At 35.8% G+C, this 26,673-nt stretch overlaps 1 protein-coding gene across 1 annotated transcript in view; it reads left to right on the top strand.

Annotated features, from left to right (window-relative positions):
• The window catches only part of LOC6035406 (thyroid receptor-interacting protein 11), a 67,900-nt gene that overhangs the window by 11,070 nt on the left and 30,157 nt on the right, over positions 1-26,673 (top strand). Inside the window, 1 exon segment of the mRNA XM_038249915.1 lies at positions 9,058-9,132. Within this exon segment, the coding sequence (XP_038105843.1) occupies positions 9,058-9,132 (75 nt within the window).

Below are 26,673 nucleotides of genomic sequence, written 5' to 3'. Positions count from 1 at the left end.
TAGCCTAGTGTAGGACAATCTTTGATTTCAGAGGGTACAGTCCAGACTCGATTATCCGAAATTTCGATTATCAGATTATGGGACGTCGGATAATCGAATCACGAACAAAAAAAATGTTTTTTTTTATCATTTTCTTGTTTTTAACATTAAATTTGAGTTCTACGACCTTTCTAAAATATAAAATGCATTTTTTCAATATTGCATAACCGCCATCTTGGATTTAAAAATTAATTTAAAAAAATCATTTTAGCGTACACAGCAAAAAATCCGATGGTAAAAAATCGCATGCAAAAGCATGCACATCACCTTCGTCAAAAAAGACGCTATATATTACACACTGCATGTACAATTTTTGTAAACACAAAAAAAAAAGTTGGCAACCGACGGGATTCAAACCCAGCAGCAACAGTAAGGACTGGCGCCTTAGCCCGCTCGGTCATCAGACCAATGAAGAATGGAAAGGATAAACGAATAAATGAGCTTGACATTTCGGTCAAGTAAGTTTCCCATAATGATGGGCTACATATTTCAGGGTGTAATATTACATAAAATTTCATAAAATAATGCAAAATTCATTTTACACCCAGGCCTTTTACACGCAGCTGGATTACTACCTTTTTTGATGTGTAGTTTAGGGGTTATACCTAAGCTCGAAAATCAAAAATCAGAAAACGAAAAAAAAAATCGTGATTTGATTATTCGAAGTTTCCGATTATCCAAAGTGAAATTTTTCCAAGGCCTTCGAATAATCAAGTCTGAACTGTAGCACCTGGGAGTACCCGGATTTGGAACCCCCTACTTGTTCGGTACTAGAAAAAGTGACCGGCAGTTATAACGTCAATCTCTTCTTTTTTTTATATAAAAACATGTACATAATTGTCGAATTCTTATTAGTATGCCTTGGAACAATCAAATTTACATTTTTTTGTAAATGATACAGAATTTAAGCCCTAAATTTCACTGAACATTTCAGAATAAAGAGTTGCCAGATACAGAATTTGAAAGAGGTATTTTCAAAGTATGTTTAAACATTGCCAGTACTGTAGATAGAACTAAAGAGGTACGTCTTGTAAACTAAAAAGAAATTAAGCATCCCAACTGCGTCAACATTGCCTATCCGGGTGACGTGGTCTGCTGTGAGAAGATCATCGATTCTCAACCGTCTGCTACCATGTCCCGAGCATGGGTAAATAACAAGGGAAATGCGTAATAATACCTTTCTCTGGTATCAATACCAAATTTTGGTATTCCTGGACCCTTTAAAATTTGTCTTAAGGATTATGCAAGAGCAAAATGTGGTATCATACCAATTTAAGGTATTGTTTTGATATTGCAAAATTGCAGAATTTGTCAATGATCGAACACCACATTTGGTATTCTTTTGGTATTACAGTATTTTATCAAATTCCTCTGAAACTATGGGAAAATTTTGACCAATTTTGACAAAATAATTAATTTTGCGCTAAAATAATGTCTCAAAGCGAATGCTTTAATTGAAAACCGGAAATTTCAAACTTGATATTAAACATTTTTGATATACCCCCTTAAGAAATGACTTGAAATTGTTGAAAATTTTCTAAGTCAGGATGGCACATTTTGGTATTATTTTGGTATTAAAGTGTTTTATCAAATTCCTCTGAAACTATGGGAAAATGTTGACCAATTTTGACAAAATAATTCATTTTGCACTAAAATGATGTCTCAAAGCGAATGCTTTCATTCAAAACCGGAAATTTCAAACTTGATTTTAAACATTTTTGATATACCCCCTATAGAAATGACTTGAAATTGTGTTAATTAATTTTGCGCTAAAATGACTTGAAACCCAAAAATGTTAAAGATGATTTTAAAAATTAGTGTGATATACCCACTTATATTTTTTTCAAAAACGTTGAAATATCTCTAAGTCGGGATAACCAAATACTTTGAAAAACGAGTCAATCGACAGATTAATGAATTTTGGTGAATTTCAATTCAGTTTCATTTTAATAATACTTATTTTTCAATCTTGTTATTTTTCAGAAGCTTCAAGAACTTCAAGCACAGGCCGTTCATCAATGACAAATGCATTCGGTGTGGTGAAGAATATCACTAATAACAACATGGAATCATGAGTAGATTTTTGCTGTTGCATATGAATAATTTCCGTTTTTTCACTAACTGCAACTGCTGCACTAAAAATGGTACGAAAATACCAAATTTTGGTATTACTTGGGCAAATAACAGCGACCAAAATGTGCCCTTGGTTGCCCAGTAATAGATGGTAAAATACCATGAAATCATACCAAAATCATGTATGTGAAAGACCACAGAAATACCAAAATATGATTTTCCAAGGGCGCGGGAATACCTAAAAATAAAACCATGGCAATACCAAGTTTTGGTATTCAAGCAATGTTCAAAATCCAGAAGACCTCAACTTGGTATTGAAATGGTTTTATTTTGAGGTATTATTTTACCCTTGGAATAACATGGTTTGGTATTGTTGTGCCCTTACACATACAAGATTTTGGTATGATTTCATGGTATTTTACCATCTATTACTGGGCAACCAAGGGCACATTTTGGTCGCTGTTATTTGCCCAAGTAAAACCAAAATTTGGTATTCCCGTGTTATTTACCCCTGCTCGGGGTATGCCGTGGAATTTAATTTCTGAAACTTATTTTAATATTTTTTACCTGCGTAACAACTTTTTGTTACATTTTTTGCCGACAAAACCATTGATAATACCTGAGTTGAAATATAACCAGCAAATTTGAGTTTTCCGTTGACTGCTTGCGAAATTCATTTCAAAAACGTGCAATTGATTCGTGCTGGTGCAAATTCCAGACTTAACCTATATATACGTTAAGATAAGGCTTGCGTATTGAAAATGCTTTGCACAAGTGTTAAGAAGTGCAAATAACTACCCTAACCAAGCGATTCCCTTGTGGAACACCAATCAGTGAGGTACTCCTGGATATTAGCTCCTGAAAAGTGCTTAAAAAGTGCAAAAATGCCTCACGGCAAGAAAAAGAGGCGGTCCTCACCAGCAGGATCGGCAGATTTAAAGAAGCTAAAGAATGCCGAAGCGCTACCTGCGAAGCCAGGCAGTTTGAGCAAGGACGCTCAAAATTCGTCTGAAAACCAGTTCGCTACCCTCCCTGTGGACGTGAGCGAGAAGGAAGAATTTGAACGAAGGGAAAAGTTGCCACCCATTTTTGTGAAAACATCTTCATCGGATTCGGTGCGAAAGTGGCTGACCGGGTTTATCAAATCTGGTGCTTTACGTGCTTCCATTCGCTTGTGTGCTGATGGACTCAAAGTTCTGCTACCTACCAGAAAGGATTACAACTACGTTCGGGATTTCCTAAACAACACAAAGATTGAATACTACAGCCATGACGATCCAGGTAAACGCCCCATGAAACAGGTCCTCCGAGGCCTGTACGACATGGATGTGAGTGTGTTGAAAGACGAGCTCAAAACTCTTAAGTTGAACGTGATCGAAGTCTTCAAGATGACGAGACACAACAAGGACATCAAATATCGTGATCAACTGTACCTGGTTCATCTCGAGAAAGGATCGACAACGCCGTCTGAGCTGAAAGCAGTTCGGGCAATTTTCAACATCATCGTGACTTGGGAACGTTATCGACCAGTGCACCGTGACGTGACACAGTGTTCGAACTGCTTGCAGTTTGGGCATGGTGGAAGGAACTGTTTCATCAAGAGTCGTTGTGCAACCTGCGCAGGTGAGCACAAAACTCAAGCATGCGAAACAATCAACGAGAACATCGAAGCGAAATGCTTCAATTGCGGCGGCGACCATTCTACCAAGAATCGAAGCTGCCCAAAACGTGCTGAGTTTGTAAAAATTCGGCAGCAAGCGACGACGAGGCACCAACCAAATCATCGCAAAACACCACCAGCATACACGGACGTGGATTTTCCTGCTTTGGCGTCGCCAGTGGCAGGATCTGTTCGAGTGGTTCCAAATCTGCAGCCATTGCCGTTGAATCAGCGGCAAAGAGTTGCAGAGAATACAACACCTCCAGGCTTCAGTCAGCAACCGAGGAAAACCAACCAACATCAACGGGTGAAGGCAGTAGTGACCTGTTTTCACCACAAGAACTTTTGAACATTTTCATCGAGATGACAACAACACTGCGTGGTTGCAAAACTCGCCAGGAACAAGTAAGAACACTTGGAGCATTCATCTTAAAATACAGTTCGTAGTTTACTCGTTCTAGTGATTTTGAATATTTCAATGAATTTATTTTTTTAGTTTTAAGTTAGGATCAGTTGTTAAAGCGATTTTTTTTTTTCTTTTTTACCCAAATGTATTCGATTCAATGCAATAATGTAAAACAATTTGAAGTAAATAAAATAAATGTGATCAGTTAATAATAAAACGAAAAATACAACAAAGATGAAGAGCATTAGGCCATACCACTTAGCATGTAAAAGAAATGTAATTATTATAAGAATATTCAATAAAGACAAATTTAATTTCAAAAAAAAAAATACCCTAACCAAGCAGCAACAATGCAAGGTGCAAAGCGTCGCTGGAAGAAATAAAAAAAAATAGTTCCATGCCTAAGCGTCGTATATTTTTCCGTTTTTCTTTTTCTTCAGATTTGCTAAAGTTGATTCAGTTTGACGCGAAACGACACATGCGCGCCCGGTCGGTGGTTGAGGCAACACGGTTTCATGGAAAATGTGTCAGAAACAAATCTGTCGTTTGTAAACAACGGGCGCCATTTAGAAACGTGGTGGACAAATTTAACACAATATCGCACCCGGCGCTGGAATGGGAGGGAAGTTTTTTCGTTATCACAAAAAAAGTACCATTTATTGTAATATACCTTTGTCAGGTGGTAGGCAGCGGGGTTCTGGTCGCAGTTGGCGAACGGCCGAGTTCCCAGCTTGGCTTGCTTCGATTGTAGCGACTGGGCATGTGCAGCGTTCCCACGTCCCTGGAAACCCGCGAGTGTAAAAAGGTAGAAACACTATCGGGGTTTTGAATTTGCACAGGTGAAATTGTGGTGTGCTGGCAGTACTTTACCGAAGGGGAAGGGTCGCCATTTTAGATTATGACTCTGGCAATACAGGAATGACGCCCTGGAATGAAAACAGAGTGTAAAAAAAAATTACTACGACATCAGTGTTTTAAGTTTTTTTTTAAAGCGTAAAAATGATACAAGAAAAACTAAGATTTATGTAAATGCCGTAGCATCTTGACTTACTCTCCATTCTAAAAAGAAGATTTGGAAAATTTGAGTTTTCAATTAGGCCATTGGAAATATTTTTTGAAGTTTATGTCCCTCGACTCCAAAGTCGGCAAAAAAATGATATGAAAATTGAACCTACAAGCCGTGACATAAACTTTGCAAAATATTTGCAACGGCCTAAGTGTTAAAATAGGAATAAAAAATGAATGCAGAAACTAACAAATCCTTTTTTCGAAAAACATTTGCTTTTTAATGAAAACATATATCTTGTAGAACGTTCAATTCCCCGTCCCGGGAATTCCCAGGATTTCCCGGGTAAAAATATTCCTGAAATACAAACGGAAGTATACATTGTCCTACCTTTTCGACACCAATGTTATTAATCAGATCGTCTGTAAATTTCATGTCAAGATTAAATTCAGATAATATTTATTTCTGAAGCATTCACAACTGGGAATATTGTTTGCTTATATGTTGGGCAACAAAAATTACGCTATTTTGGAATGAACCTATTTTATTTTCGACAATCTATTTTAACGTTTTTTTTTTTTGTTAAATCATTTGAAAATATTTTTAAATATTTTTGTTTACCTTGACCAAATTGGATGAAAATTGAATTGATATAATGAAAATTTTTCAAAAAGGGTTGGGAAGAGTTTGTTTGAAAGTATTCCAGAAAAAACTGCTTGAAGTTTTAAATTTTAATTATTTAAAAATATCGTTTATTTTCAACCACTTTTACACTATGAATTTTTTTTATCTAATAAGTTTATTAGCCCATATAACCATATAACTAAAATCATACCATAAATAGAACCATGAAAAATTATTCGAAAACAACTTCGTTTCAAATGAAATCTATCCAAAGAATGCAACCATGTTTCAAAAACTAGCATTAAATATTGTAAAACTTTCAGTTGTGATTACATGAAATAGTGTGACATGGTAAATAGCGAAAAACGAAACTATTGGCACTACGCCCTCCGGGGCATGGCCTTCCTCTAACGTGGGATTTCTGCTCCAGCGCCTCTGACGAGACAGGAGAAACCGGGACCGACGTTTTACTTCACCATCCGATAGAAGCTCAGTGGATAAGGCGGGAATCGAACCCGCGTCTCATAGCATCATCGGGATCGGCAGCCGAAGCCGCTACCCCTGCGCCACGAGACCCATTGGTAAATAGCGCTAGAAATTAAATTTTTAAGGCAAAACCAATGATTATCTATTTATTCACTGGTTGAAAATACTTGTTCTGAAGTAAGCAATTTTATTGTTGTGCAGCATAGATTTCACTGTCCAAACACTTTAATTGAAAAATATTTCTAAACATAAAACACTAATAATATTTTTTTTTGATTTGGTACGATTTGAAAGACAGCATACAAAATAAGAAAATTTATAATATTTTCTCAAAGTTGCATGATTGTTCACAAACATTCACCATATTGATCCCCACACTCATTTTGACCATTAAAGTTGCTGTTCTATACAATTTTGTTGCAAAATATTAATCAGAAACATAATCAGAAACATTTTTGTTAAATTTTAAATTTCCCGGGAATTTCCGGGATTTCCCGGGGAATTTGTTGAAAATATCCCGTTTCCCGGGAATTTTGTTTCACATCGAAATAATGCAAAGAACTTTTTTTATGGAAAAAATCAACAACTTTTATAAAATACCAATTATCTGGCCAGAAACTGAGGATCATCAAGTAAGAAACTGCCAATGTTTAAAGTAATGCAAAAAAATACAGATTTTTTATACTTTTTTATTTGATTCCAAGAAACTACTCCTGTTTGACATACACAAAACGTTTCAGAAATAGATAAAAATTGGTTAAAAAAAATAGAAACTGCCATGTTCAAAATAATGCATGAAACCTGTGAATTTTTAGTTGAAATATCATGTTTAATTGTTTTTAAACAAATACTTTATGCTTAAGAGAATGTAAAAATCCGAAAAACAATATTTTATATTTTTTATTAATCTGTTTTTTATTTTTTCAAAGAAAGCAACCATACAGAAAAATAGATTTAAAAAAAACACCTCTTTAGACAATTAAAAAAAAACTTCTCATGTTATAGATTTTTGCCTTCCTCACCTCACTGAGGCAAGGCTATAAAATCACTTAAAAATTGAACTTCTTAAATATACCTTCTAGATATACCTTCACGTATACAAATCGACTCAGAATGAAATTCTGAACAAATTTCTGTGGGGATGTGTGGAGACATGATTTTTTTTCCACACGATTTTCTCAGAACTTGCTGAGCCGATTTTGGCCGGGTCAGCCTCATTCGATTCGTTTTGGGGTCCCATAAGACCCTATTAAAATTCTGTTATTCTGTTTAGTTAAGTATTTAAAAAGTTATGCTAAGAAAAAGATATTTGTATCTACAAAAAAGGATGATTTTTTGCATAACCTCAAAAGGCTGGGTCTTTTTGTTTACGTGCGAGAGTCGCGCCACATGCGAAACGCCCGGTTGCCACATTGCTTCAAGTGAGAGTCTGCATGGTTTCTGGAAAAGTCTGTATTAGGTATATATTTTTTCAATAACTTATTTTCATTATTACTTTGTAAATATGACGAATGCACCAACCACCTAATGGTGGATTAAGAAACGTTTTTTTTAAGTCTTAGTTTTTTCAAAGAACTGGTCATGCTGAAAAAAATGCCTGAACAATATTTACAAATTTTTGCTAAAGTTTGTAAGAATGGAAAAAAATCGTTTAAGATGCAACCCAGATTCGAAGGACTCGGAAAAAAATTTACTTCGGATAATCGAATCGATTAAAAATGTTCAAATATAAGAATGCTGCTCATTACGGTGTAATAAAAATATCGTTTTTCCAGCACAGCAATTTTTCAGTTTATTTTGGGGTCTAAATAACTCCCTAAAGATTAAGTCCCCACTTTGCGCAAAGCGATTCAATTATGTATGGGAAATCAGACTCATATTCGGTTGCTCTTAAAAGTACTTTACAACTCGTAAAGCTCCTAAAGGTTGTGTGGTCCTAACTTGCTCCTAAAAAGATACAGCGTCCTCAGAACAGGTCTGAAACGGGATTATCGAGCAAAAAGGCAAAATGCCCCTTTCCGAGAGACGATTTTCGGGTATTTTTTTGGGGAAACGACTTTAGGTGAAATGTTCAGGCATCCAATTTTTTTTTTCACATTTTATTTTATTTTTAAATAATAAATTTTAAATTCACAAAACGACATTTTAAGACGGATCAAATATGGTCCTTGTGGTAATTGCTATAAAAAAATCATGCTGTCAACAAACGTCGCAAAGATATATTTTAAAATTAAATTTAAAATCTTATGCAAAGTGTAAATGAGCTATGAAAATATGCAAAATCGGTCTTATAAGTTGAGTTTTACAACATGGAAATTTAAATAGTCCAGCGTTTAAAAAGTAAAACTCAATAATTACTGATTCTTCGACATGCTCTATAATAAAAGGGCTCCCAAGAAGTTTTAATAATAATTTAATTAGTTGATTTTCAGGCAAAAATTAGGTAAAAAATTGGGGAAAAATTCGATGCAATGTGAAGTCGAGACTCTACCAACTTCGTGGGCTTGCACTGAAGTCCTCCTTCCCTAAGTGTGAACAGCTCAAATATTTTTGCTTGGAGACATTTGGTGTCTTAGAAAGATTCTATAGAATTTATACCTCAAATTTTAGCTCTTATTTTGTTTGTCAATTTTAAGACCAATTCTCAAAGAACATGAATAAAAATGTGCAGATATTATTGATATTACTGCCAAACGTTTATTAGTGTAATTTTCAACCAAAATAATTACAAAACACTTTTTCTCCTCTACCCCTTATTCACAGATTGCAACACTGCGCAAACAAATTGCGGAATTTCAACAGCTAAAGACCGAACAGGCACTGCCCTCGTCCAAGTTGGTAAGTGTTTCTGGTGTTATCAAACTGACTTAATACAAGGAGCAGTGCGAGTTTTCGAGGAAGGCAAGGTAGAAAGTGACGTAAGGTGCTTTTGCTCCAAATCAAACAGCCGAGGACATAACTACAAAAGGTTGAACTTTGGGGGGAGGGTTCTGCTCAAACGCTGATAAGCGGGCGTCGTGAATCGAAAATAAAATGGAGGGAACTTTTCAGCCAATTTTCAGCTGTCACGTGTACAATACAAGGGTGGGTTTCGATGGGTTACCAGGACCAACAATTTTTTTTTTTTTTTTATTTTATGTATTGCTGATCACATTTTATGAAGTGTTTAACTCAAGATATGTTTTGAAAACGTTCAGAACAAATTTTCATAGCACTAAAATGTGCCACACGTCGCCGCCGATGACGATGGTTGTTGTTATCCCTTCGGTGTTGTTTTATTTGTTCATTGTTTGCACAATGATAAGAACGAAAAAAAAAAAAAACACACACACGATTTCACGAAATTGTCACCGTGGGACTCGCAGCGACAACTTCGACACCCTGTCTGTTCTGAAACTTGTCTCATATAAAAACGGGCACAGCCAGCCAACGATCACCACATGGCCTTCTTGGATGATAAAGGTTCGTTCTGAAAATGGGCGCGCGCGTCAGTGGTTGCGTGGCGTGGCATCCGCACATACACTTGAGATCCGCGTTTGGACAAATATTGGCGCACGAACTTTGAGATAAGGAAAAAAAGTGAGGGAAAACATGATCGATAAAGTTCTTCCTTCCGATGATGGTTTGCCGATAGATTGTGGTGTGGGCACTATGTTTCTGATAATTCTTAGAATTATGACATGGCATGGTAACTTGAGTTATTGTTGGTTTGCCATTATTTTTTATGGTTTAATTCCTTGCTCAATATTATTGGTAGTAATTGAAACTGTAAAGATTTATTTTCGAGAAATCAGAAAATTCTTTACATTGAAAATTTGACAATTTATTTCTGATTTATTGACTTTAAAAATTGAATGAGATTTGGGTGACACCACACACTTTGATTTTTTTTACCCAATTCGGTAAAGTTTACCGATTTTTCAACTGCTGACAGTTCGGTAAACTGAAAATTACATAAACTTATCGCATATCGGTAATAAAGTTTATTAGTTAGTATTTTGATAGATGGTTATAAGTGCTTATATTTTTTATATGGATCGTAGAGTTTGTGCTAGATTAGATTGATTCGATTAGATATAACTTTTAAAAGGACTTTTAACTTTGACTTATTTTATTTTAGTTTTTATTTTTGCTAACAAGTTGCATTATGTTTAACAATTAAAAACAAAATGAAATACATTGTACATGTCAAATTCATCTCTCAGATTTCGGTAATTCGATTTTTTTTGTATTTTTTAATCCGACTGAAACTTTTTTGGTGCCTTCGGTATGCATAAATAAGCCATTTTGCATCATTAGTTTGTCCATATAATTTTCCATACAAATTTGTCAGCTGGCCATACAAAAATGATGTACGAAAATTCAAAAATCTGTATTTTTTTACGGAATTTTTTGATCGATTTGAAGTCTTCGGCAAAGTTATAGGTATGGATATGGACTACACTGGAAAAAAATGATACACGGTAAAAAAAATTTTGGTGATTTTTTATTTAACTTTTTGTCACTAAAACTTGATTTGCAAAAAAAACACTATTTTTAATTTTTTTTTATTTTTTGATATGTTTTAGAGGACATCAAATGCCAACTTTTCAGAAATTGTTGTGCAACAAATCTTTGAGCGAGTTATGAATTTTTGAATCAATACTGATTTTTTTTTTCAAAAAAATCGAAAAATTGATCGCAAAAATTTTTCAACTTCATTTTTCGATGTAAAATCAAATTTGCAATCAAAAAGTAGGGTAGAGTAGTCATCAATGAGACACGGGGAACAATGATAAAATGGCTCTCACAAGTCGTAGTTTCAACCAATCAGGCTCATATTTAAGGGAAAGGTGTGTCTACTGGATACACGTCTGCCATTATAGTGGCTTTGGTTATGGACGCTTCCTTGAAAAGTTATTCATAAATGTTTGATTCTGGGATGTAAAAGTAAATTATGGACAAAAATTACTTTTTCGCTCGTAGGCTGCCATTAACACCAAAACTAATATTTCTTTAAATTTCTTTCGACGTTCCATAGGGATTGAGTTGTGCTACAATGTCCTTTCATTAGGTTTGGCCAAAATTTAGAATATACCCAGTATCCAGGACTGTCTCATTGTTCCCCACTCATTTCAGCTCATGGCTAACAATGAGACATTTTGATTTTTCTTCATTAAACTTTTCAAAATCTATGGAAATCTTTCAAAACATGAATTAAAAGTGATTTTTGGCATATTTATAGAGTTTTAACTTCATTTAACCAAAAATACAAAGTTATTTGGTATAAATATACGGATTTTACAAAATTTAAATACTTTTTAGTATAACTTTTGTTAATTAAAGTTTCATGTTGGCAAAATTGCTCTAAAATGTTCAAGGCAAGTTACCTGCAATGGAACAATACAAAAACATGATGTTTTACTAGAAAAATCTTGATTTTCGTAGTGTGTCTCATTGTTCCCCAGCTGTCTCATTGTTCCTGCCAAGTGCGTCTACAATGAGACAGTTGAATAATTCTGGCTGTAGATGTCGGATCGATCTCATATTTTGGTCAATGTTAGAACACATTAAAAGAAAGAAAATGCAACAAAAAGCTCATTAAAACATGCTGATGAAAAAATGAGAAAAATCTTTGAAAGTTGAAAACCAAAAGTGTCTCATTGATGACTACCCTACCCTACTGTAGTAAAATTTTGATAAAGTGCACCGTTTTCAAGTTAAGGCCATTTTTAGAAGACTTTTTTGAAAATAGTCGCAGTTTTTCATTTTTTTAAATAAGTGCATATGTTTGTCAATTTTTGAGAAAAATATTTTTGAAAAGCTGAGAAAATTCTCTATATTTTGCATTTTTGAACTTTGTTGATACGACCCATAGTTGCTGAGATATTGCCATGCAAAGGATTAAAAAAAGAAAAATTGATGTTTTCTTAGTCCCACCCAAACAACACACTATTTTCTAATGTCGATATCTCAGCAACTAATGGTTCAATTTTCAATGTTAAAATATGAAACATTCGTGAAATTTTCCGATCTTTTCGAAAAAAATATTTTCAAAAACCTTTGCATGCATGGCCATATCTCAGCAACTAAGGGTCGTATCAACAAAGTTCAAAAATGCTAAATATAGAGAATTTTCTCAGCTTTTCAAAAATATTTTTTTCAAAGATGGGCAAACATGTGCACTTATTAAAAAAATGAAAAACTGTGACTTTTTTCAAAAAAGTCACCTTAAAATGGATTTAACTTGAAAACGGTGCATTTTATCGAAATTTCACTAAAGTACTTTTTGATTGCAAATTTGATTTTACATCGAAAAATGAAGTTGAAAAATTTTTGCGACCAATTTTTCGATTTTTTGAAAAAATCAGTATTGATTCAAAAATTCATAACTCGCTCAAAGATTTTTTGCACAACCTGGAAATTTCTGAAAAGTTGGCATTTGATGTCCTATAAACATATAAAAAAAAAAATTAAAAATAGTGTTTTTTAGCAAATCAAGTTTTAGTGACAAAAAGTTAAATAAAAAATCACCAATTTTTTTTTTACCGTGTATCATATTTTTCCAGTGTAGTCCATATCCATATCTTCAACTTTGCCGAAGACTTCAAATCGATCAAAAAAATTCAATCAAAAGATACAGATTTTTGAATTTTCATGCATCATTTTTGTATGGCCAGCGGTTTTATCCCTTATTCCAGAATACCACATTCTCGAATCCCATATCCCCGAAAATCATTTCCCCGAAAATTCCACATTCCCGAAAATCATTTCCCCGAAAGTGCCATTTCCCCGAAAATCATTTCCTGAAATTTCCACATCCCCGAAAATCATTTTCCCGAAAATTCCATATCCCCGAATGTCATTTACCTGAATGGCCATTTTACCAAACTGTCGTTTTTTTCCGAATTTACACATACCCGAATGGATATTTCCCCGAAAGTTCCATTTTCCCGAATAGATATAAACTAAATTGTTTTTAGGGATATTTTTACAAAAGTATGACCGTAATATTAAACTTTCCAAGGTGTGTTTAAATATGAAAAAAAAAAACAAATAACCGTAGAAGGCTATTCATTAACCACGCGGAAACTTCAAGAAAGCGGGATTTTGAGATCATCCTCGTTCAATAAAAAAGATTTTTTTTTTGTATGGGCAATTTTCACAAAGAGCAGTTCTCTAGGATTTCGGTCATTCGATTTTTTTTGTATTTTTTAATCCGACTGAAACTTTTTTGGTGGCTTCGGTATGCCCAAAGAAGCCATTTTGCATCATTAGTTAGTCCATATAATTTTCCATACAAATTTGGCAGCTGTCCATACAAAAATGATGTATGAAAATTCAAAAATCTGTATCTTTTGAAGGAATTTTTGATCGATTTGGTGTCTTCGGCAAAGTTGTAGGTATAGATACGGACTACACTGAAAAAATGATACACGGTAAAAAAATTGGTGATTTTTATTTAACTTTATCACTAAAACTTGATTTACAAAAAACACTATTTTTAATTTTTATTTTTGATATGTTTTAGGGGACATAAAATGCCAACTTTTCAGAAATTTCAGGTTGTGCAAAAATCATTGACCGAGTTATGAATTTTAATCAATACTGATTTTTCAAAAATCGAAATTTTGGTCGCAAAATTTTTCATTTTCATTTTGATGTAAAATCAAATTTGCAATAAAAAAGTACTTTAGTGAAATTTTGATAAAGTGCACCGTTTTCAAGTTATAGCCATATTTAAGTGACTTTTTGAAAATAGTCGCAGTTTTCATTTTTAAATTAGTGCACATGTTTGCCCAGTTTTGAAAAAAATATTTTTGAAAAGCTGAGAAAATTCTCTATATTTTGCTTATTCGGACTTTGTTTATACGACCTTTAGTTGCTGAGATATTGCAATGCAAAGGTTTAAAAACAGGAAAATTTATGTTTTCTAAGTCTCACCCAAACAACCCACCATTTTCTATCTTCAATATCATAGCAACTAATGGTTCGATTTTCAATGTTAATATATGAAACATTTGTGAAATTTTCCGATCTTTTCGAAAAAAATATTTTTGGAATTTTCAAATCAAGACTAACATTTCAAAAAGGCCAAACATTCAATATTACGCCCTTTTAAAATGTTAGTCTTGATTTGAAAATTTTGAAAATATTTTTTTCGAAGAGATCGAAAAATTTCACAAATGTTTCATATATTAACATTGAAAATCGGACCATTAGTTGCTAAGATATTGAAGATAGAAAATGGTGGGTTGTTTGGGTGAAACTTAGAAAACATCAATTTTCCTGTTTTTAAACCTTTGCATTGCAATATCTCAGCAACTAAAGGTCGTATCAACAAAGTCCGAATAAGCAAAATATAGAGAATTTTCTCAGCTTTTCAAAAATATTTTTTTCAAAACTGGGCAAACATGTGCACTAATTTAAAAATGAAAACTGCGACTATTTTCAAAAAGTCACTTAAATATGGCTATAACTTGAAAACGGTGCACTTTATCAAAATTTCACTAAAGTACTTTTTATTGCAAATTTGATTTTACATCGAAAATGAAGTTGAAAAATTTTTACGACCAAAATTTCGATTTTTGAAAAATCAGTATTGATTAAAAAATCATAACTCGGTCAATAATTTTTGCACAACCTGAAATTTCTGAAAAGTTGGCATTTTATGTCCCCTAAAACATATCAAAAATAAAAAAATAAAAATAGTGTTTTTTGTAAATCAAGTTTTAGTGATAAAAGTTAAATAAAAAATCACCAAATTTTTACCGTGTATCATTTTTTCCAGTGTAGTCCGTATCCATACCTACAACTTTGCCGAAGACACCAAATCGATCAAAAAATTCCTTCAAAAGATACAGATTTTTGAATTTTCATACATCATTTTTGTATGGACAGCTGCCAAATTTGTATGGAAAATTATATGGACAAACTAATGATGCAAAATGGTTTCTTTGGGCATACCGAAGGCACCAAAAAAGTTTCAGTCGGATTAAAAAATACAAAAATTAAAATTGAAGAAAAAAGACCGATTTCGTAGAGAATTGCTCAAAGCAAAATTTTCCAAAACGCTATCCACGTGGTAAGGATTGCACAGCAACGATATTTTTAAGCGACGACTCGAAGCGCAGGAATCAGTTTGTTCTAGATTTAGTTTAACTTTTTAGTTAAATCTAAATAGTTGACTATTGAATTACAAAATGCATTTTTTTAAATATTTCATCACCGCCATTTTGGGTTTAAAATAACTAAATCACGTTAAAGGGGTTATTACCCGAAGTGAACTTTTGACAAGACCTTTGGATAACCAAGTCTGGACTGTATTTTGATTTTCAACTAAATGCAAAAAAAAAGCGAAATGATCAATGTATCATATCGACGCTGTCGTATTGTCGTTTGTCGCTTTTTGACGTTCCGAGAAACAGACCTGGAAAATATTCAAAATTTAAGTGAAGCTGGAATAAAACGCTCGTAAAAAAAACTCGGAATTTTTTGAACGTTCAATTGTGCACATGATACTTCATTGATCGCCACTTCCCCGAACCCGGGGAACCGCGCGCGCGGTTCTGGGCAACGGGCATACCCGCCTGACCGGGTTCGGGGAAGTGGCGTTCGGGGAAATGGCCGTTCGGGGATATGGTCATTCGGGAAAATGATTTTCGGGGATGTGGAAAATTAGGGGAAGTGGCCATTCGGGAAAATGGTTTTTAGGGGAAGTCGCCATTCGGGGATGTGGCCATTCGGGGAAATGGATTGTTCGGGGAAATGATTTTCGGGTATATGACATTTCGGGAAAGTGTCTTTTCGGAGATGTGGCATTCGGGGAAATGTCTTTTCGGGAATGTGGGTTTCGGGGAAATGTCATAGATTCTGGCCAGCTGCCAAATTTGTATGGAAAATTATATGGACAAACTAATGATGCAAAATGGCTTCTTTGGACATACCGAAGGCACCAAAAAAGTTTCAGTCGGATTAAAAAATACAAAAATTAAAATTTATGAAAAAAGACCGATTTCGTAGAGAATTGCTCATCAACAAACTATATTCAAAAAGGCTTGAGCAACTTTTTTTCCGTTTGTTATAAGTTCTGATAAAAAAAAATATCGATTTTAGCTATCAGTTTTCCGTCAAGTGCCTTTATCCCATGGTAAATTTTTCCCTTTTCCCTGATTAGCAGAAGGGAACATTCAAAGCCTGGTAAATATCCTGCTATCTTATCGCAGCGAAACGGCTTTCGGGATCGATTGGCGGTTGGCGTTGTCAAACGGGATCGAGGGAAAAACGTAGTTTTCCCTACCTAGTATAGGGGATCTCCTTTTGGGCAGAGAAAAGGTATAAATAGGCAAAACCACCTGCATTAATTACGCATTCGTGAGTTGTGTGTGAATATTGTCGTTTGTGGTACGAAAAGTGCTGGTTTGATGCAAGCGTTTTGCATAATTGTGTTTTTCTTATACATTGTGAGCTAGTGAAACTGTTTCAACGTCAAACCATCTGAAGTTTCAAAAAGTGAGCAATTTTTTTTATATTATAATTTGTAATTAAGTGACAAATACTTTAAGTATTGCTTTTACAATAATTTCATAAATTTTCCCACCAACTTTTTCTCAGTGTCTCTATCGGTGGCTGAATTAAGAACCGCGTCGAAAGCATGTAAATTATAATTTCATTTTAAAAGGTGGCAGATAATGACGTCCGCCACCGGTTGTTGGTTGCCGCGCTGTTGTCTGTGGCTGTTTGCACCCGCACCACAACACAACGCATAGTGTTCGACGACGGGGGTTTTCCAGCGGCTGACTTGGTCCGTGGGATTTTAGGGGAAATTTGGGTTGAGAAAAGGTGTGCCTTGGGCAAAACCGTTTTTTATTATTACATTTTTTTGAAACTTATCTTCTGTTTTGATCGTAATATTAGCCTAAGTTTTTCCTGTGAAAAAATAATTTCAAAAATCTTTCCTCCCCTATTTTTCCCAAAAGTGTCGACCATAACTAATTGCTTCACATGGTTTCTTGTACGCGCGTCGGTTAAGCAGTTTTAGCCTTAGAAGCTGAGTATAGAAAAAAAGACTGGCGTTTATTTTATGCTATTTTTTCCATTGCCAGACGATGGCACACGCATATCATTATGCCCCGTGAGTTTCGTCTTGGCTATTTAAACCGTGATGGTGGCGAAAATGGAAAACATATGGAAACGCAAAGCTGGTGACACAAAACGGTTTGCGATTGCTCTCTGGGGTCGAAGCCGCCGACGGCGACGTGTGGACTCGATAAAAAAAACAACGTCAATAAATAGTGAATGCACATCGAAGAAGTTGATTTTATTACCGGTTCGTGATTTGAATAAATTTAATTCGATGTCATATGTTGCGCACTCGTACAAAAATGTACTGAGGTGATACGCTTTTTAATTTTTTTTTTCTGATTATGTTGCACTTCTTTTACTCTTTTGTGTTAGAAATGAATGTGTATTGAAAACCATAATTATTTTGACTGGCAGCAGTTTTTTGTATTTTTAATTTCGGAAAAATAACAAGACTCAAAAAAAATATCTGTAGTTCTCACCAATTCATATATGTGCTGGCGTGCCATGATTCTCTCCATGAGTACATAATATTTACAAAATAATGACTTTCAGTGCAACGAAATTCAAACTAAGATATGGTTTATGAATGGTCTGATAACTTTTTTGTGAAAATAAATTCAGTTAAATTCAGGTGTTCCACAATTGTGCAAGGCACAATAACATCCCACAATTATGGAACATGCAATTTGAAAGCAGTGTTTTGCTGCTCAGAATAAAATAGTCTTTAGATCAGTGTTTCCTAAACTAAAAAACTTTCCACGTGGTTTATGGATGGTCCCTTTAAAAACATGAATACGCTTTCAGATCAAATGAAAACTTTGTTTGCTGATTTAAATGTCTCGGGACAAACGATCTCACAGCTGAAGCTTTTTCTATGATTGTTCAGGGTGTTTTACTTAAAATAACCAAACCTGGTAAATATCCATCAATGGTTTGACACCAACAGTTCTCAAACGAACGGGGTCACTTGTTAGTTTGACACTTCTTTTACACGTGACAGTTCGTCTCTTTTCCACCTTTAAGTGATTGGTGCCTTCCTCTCATTTATAGAGTGATTCCAACCCCCCTAAATTTGCCACATAATTTATGGATCTCCCCTAACGTGATCGCAGCACCTAAGAGGTCCCAATAAAAATAAGTGATGAGTAAAAAAAAAACAGACTACTTACAGACTTTTTGTCAAGATTATACAGACACCGCCTTTGAGGAAATTGGCATCCCTCTACACGGCTTTTTCGTGACGATCAGACCACGGCTGCGACACGACTGTCATTCACATTACAAGACGAGTGAAGTCAAAATCGAACCAAGATCGAACCAAGTTTATGGCGCGTAGCGTTTGAAAAGGTCGTATGCGCATCGGTCATAATTTACAAAAAATAAACTTTTTAGTTTATTTTTTTCTTTAAAAAGATTTACATTTAATCCTGGTGTTTTTTCCGTGCATACGAAACGGGTCGGTTTGTTCGTTTAGTGTTCTTAATTTCGATTCGATTTTTTCAATGTTTTCGTGACATTTCAGTATTATTTTAGTGTTAAGCATTGAGTTTGTGCTTCATACTTTATGAATCAAGTAAAGTTTTTGCCCAGTATTACGATTTATCCTCAGAATAAGATGTTTTTTGGCGAATGTTTTCATTTTGATTTTCATTCTTTTGACATTCGATGCGGCGGCGTTTCAGTTTCCGTCGTTCCGAATACAATTTTTTCAATAGGCATGAGTTGCACAGAAGTTTTTGTCGTAACTTGGATGCAAGTTAAAGCGACGCGATCTTGTTTCTGTACAAGGGGTTATTGTTTTTTCATTTTTTGTGATATTTTGTTGAATGTTTTGCAATCAATAGAAAAGCGTGAGAAATAACGAAGCTTAGTGGGTCACTGTTAAGCTAATTTTTCGGTGGTGCAACATAGTGCTCAGTATCATTGAAGGATCATCATCAAGGAACTCGGTGAGGACTTTCCAATTACATATTTTTATTTTATATTATACTATTTATACATTTTATTTATTGTAATATCATATATCATCACACTTGACACATTCTACACAACTAATGCTATCATAAATTGGAGCCTTTGGTACGGTATGTCCACGTATCCTTCCTCCCCTGTAGATTCTGTGAAATGTGATCCGTTCTCAGAATCCTCTCTGCGGTAAACACAACGTAGTAGGGCTGGCCGCATTAATTTTTGCAATACATTTTCGGGTGTTCTCGGATGTACTGCAATTATTAATATTGACAAGAAAAGTGCTTGGGCGTAATCTAATCACAAGACTTTCCAGCATGCTTTCATCGGACTGGCTGCGTTTGTTTTAGATTAGATTAGATTAAAATGATTTACATTACTGGAGTTTTTTTTTTTGAAAAGGTCCAATAAACCAAATTTCCAGTTTTTGCTTTTTGGGTGTTTTTGAAACCGCCTTGAGTCAGGGGTATTAAAAACACCCAAAAAGCAAAAACTGAAAATTTGGTTTATTGGACCTTTTCAAAAAAAAAACTCCAGATTTAATCCTGGACTGGAATTTGGGGATTTAATTCCATTAAGCACCTTATGTTGGCATATCACCTTTTTGGTGTTCAATTAAAACTAGTTTTAAACTTTTTCGATGGAAATTCAGAGAGAATTTTAATAGCGCAATTTATTTTAAACCAATGGTCAGGAAGATTCAAACGTAATTTATGTTGTTTCAAGGAATTAAATCTATTTCATTTTTAGTTTAGTGTATTGTGATATATTGCTTGGATGATAAAGTAAAACTTTGAAATATTTTGATATTAGAATTGTTAAATGTGGAGAAATTTAAGTAATACTTGTAATTATCTCAAATATATATATGCAAAAGATCGTGAAAACTTACAAAAAAAATAATATTAAAAAATAATTATGTATGTATTTTATACGACCTTTTCAAAAACCACACGTAAACAATATTGACAGCGCCTCTGGCGGTGACTTGAGAAAACTGCATGCGTGTCAGATCCTTGAATCAGACCCGACCATTTGAGGTTATGTAAATTCAGACCATGTTTTAAACTGCTTGTTATTTCAGATAGGTAAGTCATATCTTGAAAATTCTTAATCCACAAGAAAGGTCATTTCAGAACTTTTCTAAAAATATATCATATGGCAGGTTTTCATGCAAAAACCACCCTTTTTACAAATTGTGAAATTTGTATGCAGCAGTTTTTTAAGCATAACTTTTGATGTGCTTTACTATATCTCACTATATGAGGCCAGTACGGTTAAAATCGGCTCAGTCAGTGACGAGATATTCCAGTGACATTGATTCGGTACACATGTCTACATACAGCCAAACACACAGACATTTGCTCAGCTGGTGATTCTGAGTCGATATGTATAAATGACGGTAGGTCTAGGAGGTCTAATTAAAAAGTTCATTTTTCGAGTGATTCTATAGCCTTTCCTCAGTAGATGAGGAAGGCAAAAAGTGTCAAACCAAAAAAAGTGATCAACCACCGGGGTTAAGTGTTATAAGTTTCTGAGGTATGTTTTTTAAATATCGGGTTTCGAACCCAGAGTACCATGCTTCTCCATCAAAATGAGCTCCCAGTACATTTTAACTGGAGACGCATGTTACTTTATGTTCAAGTAATGTGCTGAATTCAAATGACCTTACTTATGAAACGTAGCGTACTAAAATTGGTTTAGCCGTTTAGGAGATTTGATTTTTTTGAAAACTCTAGCAGCCCAGCAGTCTGCGGTTTGCATATTCTACTTTTGATTAGATTTTTTAACTATATTTGTAGAACCTGTCTGAATTTTCGTCCACCGGTCATGCCGTTTCACCCGCCTCTTTGAGGTAAAGCTTCGTCGACGATTATCCCTGAAGGTGGCATAGCAGCCCATAGTCATGATCACCCACCTGTTATTCGGCATTGTTTGCTGTACCACATTAGACTGTTATAATTCAATCATGTAGAATAGAGAGACAGAGAGTCGGGGTGTTGCATAGAAGCCGCCAGAATTTAGGCTCCACCGAAGCGGAAAATAAGCTCACCGCCTACTTTGATGCTACTGATGCGGCTTTCCGTTTGCCCCCTCCTAGATCGGACTTGCTGGGCAGTGGCCAGCATGTGACGATGATTTATCGGCCTACTGTGTGTGAGTGTGTGGGTAATGAGTACCTAGATCAGGGCTTTCTATATGAGTTTGAGGTATTGTTTAGAATTATGACGGAATCACGAGACCTGCTCCGAAATTGGGACTTTCCTGTTTTGTTTTGCTTCTAAATTACTTGGTAGACCGCGCAGCAGTTGAGCACGCGGTGTCAAGTTCTGTCCAGAATTGATGAATCAGCTATGGAGGCCCACACCACAGTTTTCGAGGGGGTTCTCGCTGTGTTGAAGTCCACAACTGCAGTACCTCAACACTGCGCGGCGATGTACACTCAATTAGCATACTTATATTAATTAGGCATTGGTTCCAGGGGCTAATGTGGCCAACAAGCGCGTGAATTCTTCCAACTCGGCGCGTCTTCTCGGAGAACTTGAAGTAGTACACACACAACTTGGATTGAGAAAATGCCGGTGTGTGCGCGCTATCAATGCGCATTCATAGCCATATTCATCCAAGAGACATAGCTTAGGCACTGAACTATTGACTGTGGCCAGGGAAGACAAAGCGTCTCTTGCGCGGCTATCGTGCACACTTGTCGCCGTAAGCTTTTAGAAGGTAGTAGGCGGTGCTGCTGCCCTGGCCAAGAAGGTTGAAGGTTGCGCAATAATCGCGCACGTACGTGGTTATGGAGGGTTTGGGGAAGGTAATGTTCTGACAGGGTTGTGGACAGTCAAAGCAGCCGTTGCGAGTATTTTCCGAGTCGATTGTCAACCGCAAATGTCAGTGCGGCGAGATTGGTCAGTGTGCGAACTTGCGAAGGCAAATGAGCAATTAAAGGCGGACGTGTCAAGTTGGCGCAACTTGCGATACGGTGCTGCGGGGCTTCTAATGAGAAAAACATGCAAAACATGAACAGGACTGCGTCCGGTGTCTGAAGATTTAGCGACTGTTAAGACTCGACTCTAACAACATATTCCGTAAAGCATTCGATGAAGACTCTGTTTTGAGCAATCCTTCCAATCGATAAACAAACAACAACAGCGACAGTTGCAATCTTATCCGACATGCTGTGACAAATCGCATGGCCACCTGTGCGAACATCCCATCATGTTCCACAAACACTTGAAGCCCCCCTTCTGCACTGGCCTACTACGCGGTTCGGCATAAGTTGTTCCCTGCGGGTGAAAACTCCTTATAAGCCGTCACTCCGCAAAACACCGCAGGATCTGCCGAGACCCGCGCCGAGCATAAACACCGCTAATTGAATGTTGTGTTGAGTGATTTTGATTTAATTTACGCCTCGGTTGCTCTTCAAGATGTCCTCAGGGGCCCCGCAACCGTCAGGTTAGTCAGCCGGTGGTGGAGCGAATTAAGCCATTCACTTTGCGTGTTTGTGTTGATGGTGTTGATAAATTAATGGCCGCGGCCTGGCTGCCTGCCTGCTTGGCATGACGGACGAGGCCCCTGAACATTAGGTTAACAGCAGCTGCCGCGCGGGATATCGATGGGATGTTCCTGAAGCGTCAGGTGAGCACGGTCTTCGCGTGAACGAGGTTTGAACCACAGATCAACGGATGTGGAACCCTGAAAAATACTTGAGCTTGTTGATAGGCAATACAGTGCTCGACAATGAAGTCTACTTGTCTCTGTCAGCAACCACCATGCTGCTATAGTCAATTACTTGTTATTGATGGAGGAGCATTTGTCAGATCAGGTCGAATCTCCTCCTGTTTTGTGCCGTCTTGGACATCCTTCTGACTGCAGCTCTCTAAACAAGTAATTATGTGATTTATGGCTTGATTTAAAGCCAGGCCTGCACGTTGCAGTACATCGCGATTTTTGCGCTAAAAGCAATTACGGCCCAGTGTGTTGTTTTTGGAAGCACCAGATAGACGCCCTTGTTCGGCTGTCATCGCTCGCGCGCTCGCTAAATGGCCCACTAGATGGTGACACTGCCGTACATGCGTTTTTAGGTTAAGGTGCAACCGACGACAACCGCACATCGGCTCTCTTCAAACAATTTCCAATATTTTACAACCAAATTCCACACTTAATTTAAACCACCTTTGCTGCCTCTAATTGTACAACGCTGCGGTCTGCTGAATGCCCCTCTTTCACCTCTACCCACCATGTGTGTAGACCCTAAAACCGTGGGGTAACGGCCAAGCTCCGCGCCCTTATTCCGGTCCCCGCCGCGAACCATAACCTCACCGTTTCTCAACAACAAATATGATTTTAGTGTGTTTCCTTCTCGACCACTTTGTTTGCTTACACCGCCGTCGTCGTCTTCGAGATAGCGCGAACCAAACCTCCGGCAGCCTACTTTGGTCAAGGAAGGAAGGCCGGCCCTAACTTGTGGTCTTCTGGACACGAGTTAAGAAATGTAACAAAACTGGATGAGGTACCTGGTTTTTTCCTTCCTGTACCAGGTTTGTCGGTCGGAACAAATAAACAGTCATGCGCAAAGGTGATAATTGGTAGATGACCTCTCTCATTCGGCAAAATACAGTTCAGACACGATTATCCGAAGCCTCGATTATCAGAAGTTCGTTTATCCGAAGTTTTGTATGGGACTTCGGATAATCGATTCAAGAACATTTTTTTTTGTTTTTTTTTCTTTCTTTATCTTGTATGAAAATTCAAAAATCTGTATCTTTTGAAGGAATTTTTGGATCGATTTGGTGTCTTCGGCAAAATTGTAGGTATTGATATGGACTACACTAAAAAAAATGATGCACAGTAAACAATTTTTTGGTGATTTTTTATTTAACTTTTAGTCAATAAAATTTGATTTGCAAAAAACAACTATTTTTTTATATATTTTAGAGGACATCAAATGCCAACTTTTCAGAAATTTCCAGGTTGTGCAAAAAATCTTTGAGCGAGTTATGAATTTTTGAATCAATTCTGATTTTTTCAAAAAATCGAAAAATTGGTCGCAAAAATTGTTCAACTGCATTTTTCGATGTAAAATCAAATTTGCAATCAAAAAGTACTCAAGTGAAATTTTTATGAAGTGCACCGTTTTCAAGTTAAATCCATTTTTAGGTGACTTTTTTGAAAATAGTCGCAGTTTTTCATTTTTTCAAATTAGTGCACATGTTTGCCCACCTTTGAAAAAAATGTTTTTGAAAAGCTGAGAAAATTATCTATATTTTGCATTTTTAAATTTTGTTGATACGACCCTTAGTTGCTGAGATATTGCCATGCAAAGGTTTAAAAACAGGAAAATTGATGTTTTCTAAGTCCCACCCAAACAACACACCATTTTCTAATGTCGATATCTCAGCAACTAATGGTCCGATTTTCAATGTATATGTGAAATTTTCCGATCTTTTCGAAAACAAATTTTCAAATCAAGACTAACATTTCAAAAGGGCCAAACATTCAATATTACGCCCTTTTAAAATGTTAGTCTTGATTTGAAAATTTTGAAAATAATGTTTTCGAAAAGATCGGAAAATTTCACAAATGTTTCATATATTAACATTGAAAATCGGACCATTAGTTGCTGAGATATCGACATTAAAAAATGGTGGGCTGTTCGGGTGAGACTTAGAAAACATCAATTTTCCTGTTTTTAAACCTTTGCATTGCAATATCTCAGCAACTAAAGGTCGTATCAACAAAGTCCGAAGAAGCAAAATTTAGAGAATTTTCTCAGCTTTTCAAAAATATTTTTTTCAAAAGTGTGCAAACATGTGCACTAATTAAAAAAAATAAAAAACTGCGACTATTTTCAAAAAAGTCACCTAAAAATGGATTTGACTTGAAAACGGTACACTTTATCAAAATTTTACTAAAATACTTTTTGATTGCAAATTTGATTTTACATCGAAAAATGAAGTCGAAAAGTTTTTGCGACCAATTTTTTGATTTTTTGAAAAAATAGTATTGATTCAAGTGGGTCTCGTGGCGCAGGGGTAGCGGCTTCGGCTGCCGATCCCGATGATGCTATGAGACGCGGGTTCGATTCCCGCCTTATCCACTGAGCTTCTATCGGATGGTGAAGTAAAACGTCGGTCCCGGTTTCTCCTGTCTCGTCAGAGGCGCTGGAGCAGAAATCCCACGTTAGAGGAAGGCCATGCCCCGGGGGGCGTAGTGCCAATAGTTTCGTATAGTTTCGTTTTAGTATTGATTCAAAAATTCATAACTCACTCAAAGATTTTTTGCACAACCTGGAAATTTCTGATAAGTTGGCATTTGATGTCCTCTAAAACATATCAAAAAATAAAAAAATTAAAAATAGTGTTTTTTTTGCAAATCAAGTTTTAGTGACAAAAAGTTAAATAAAAAATCACCAAAAAATTTTTTTACCGTGCATCATTTTTTTTCAGTGTAGTCCATATCCATACCTACAACTTTGCCGAAGACACCAAATGGATCAAAAATTCCTTTAAATGATACAGATTTTTGAATTTTCATACATAATTTTTGTATGGCAAGCTGCCAAATTTGTATGGAAAATTATATGGACTAACTAATGATGCAAAATGGCCTCTTTGGGCATACCGAAGGCACCAAAAAAGTTTCAGTCGGATTAAAAAATACAAAAATTAAAGTTTAAGAAAAAAGACCGATTTCGTAGAGAATTGCTCAGATGTATTAGTATCTTCAGAACTACAGGCATTATCGATATAACTTTTTATTCATTCCCTAAATAGAATTTGAATAGTTTTCAACATTTTGTCTCCGCCATCTTGGATTTGAAAATTTCAAATCACTTTAGCGTAGTTTAGGGGTACTACTTAAGCTTAAGCTCGGCAATCAAAAATAAGACAACTAAAAAAAAAAAGTTTTTGTGATTCGATTATCCGAAGTGAATTTATTCCGAGGCGTTCGGATAACCGAGTCTGGACTATACTGTTTTATTTAAATAATATTTAAGCATAAAATGTCAAGAATCTCTCTTTTCTTTTTGTCGAGAGTTTGGTGTATAAAAGCACAGTTGCGAGATTTTACAAAAACTGTTTTCCTTGAAAGTCCTTCTCTTTATTTCTGGACCACAATCGTTTGGTGGTTGTTGAGAGACATATAATGCCAGTACAGCTAAAATTCATGAAAAGTACGTGGAAGTCGCCATAAATGGCAGTGATCGTTGATTTGGGTGTAATATTGTTTAAAACTCATGGATAAGGATGAGTCAGATGGGCTTTTCCAAAGAAACAACTAAAAATAGGTCATCAAACTGTGCCCCGGAAGTCCGGCTCCAAAATTTACGCATTGACTGTTTCT

This window comes from Culex quinquefasciatus, chromosome 1 (genome assembly GCF_015732765.1).
Source record: "Culex quinquefasciatus strain JHB chromosome 1, VPISU_Cqui_1.0_pri_paternal, whole genome shotgun sequence".
Lineage (NCBI taxonomy): Eukaryota > Metazoa > Arthropoda > Insecta > Diptera > Culicidae > Culex > Culex quinquefasciatus.
This window is presented reverse-complemented; position numbering and strand designations above follow the sequence as displayed.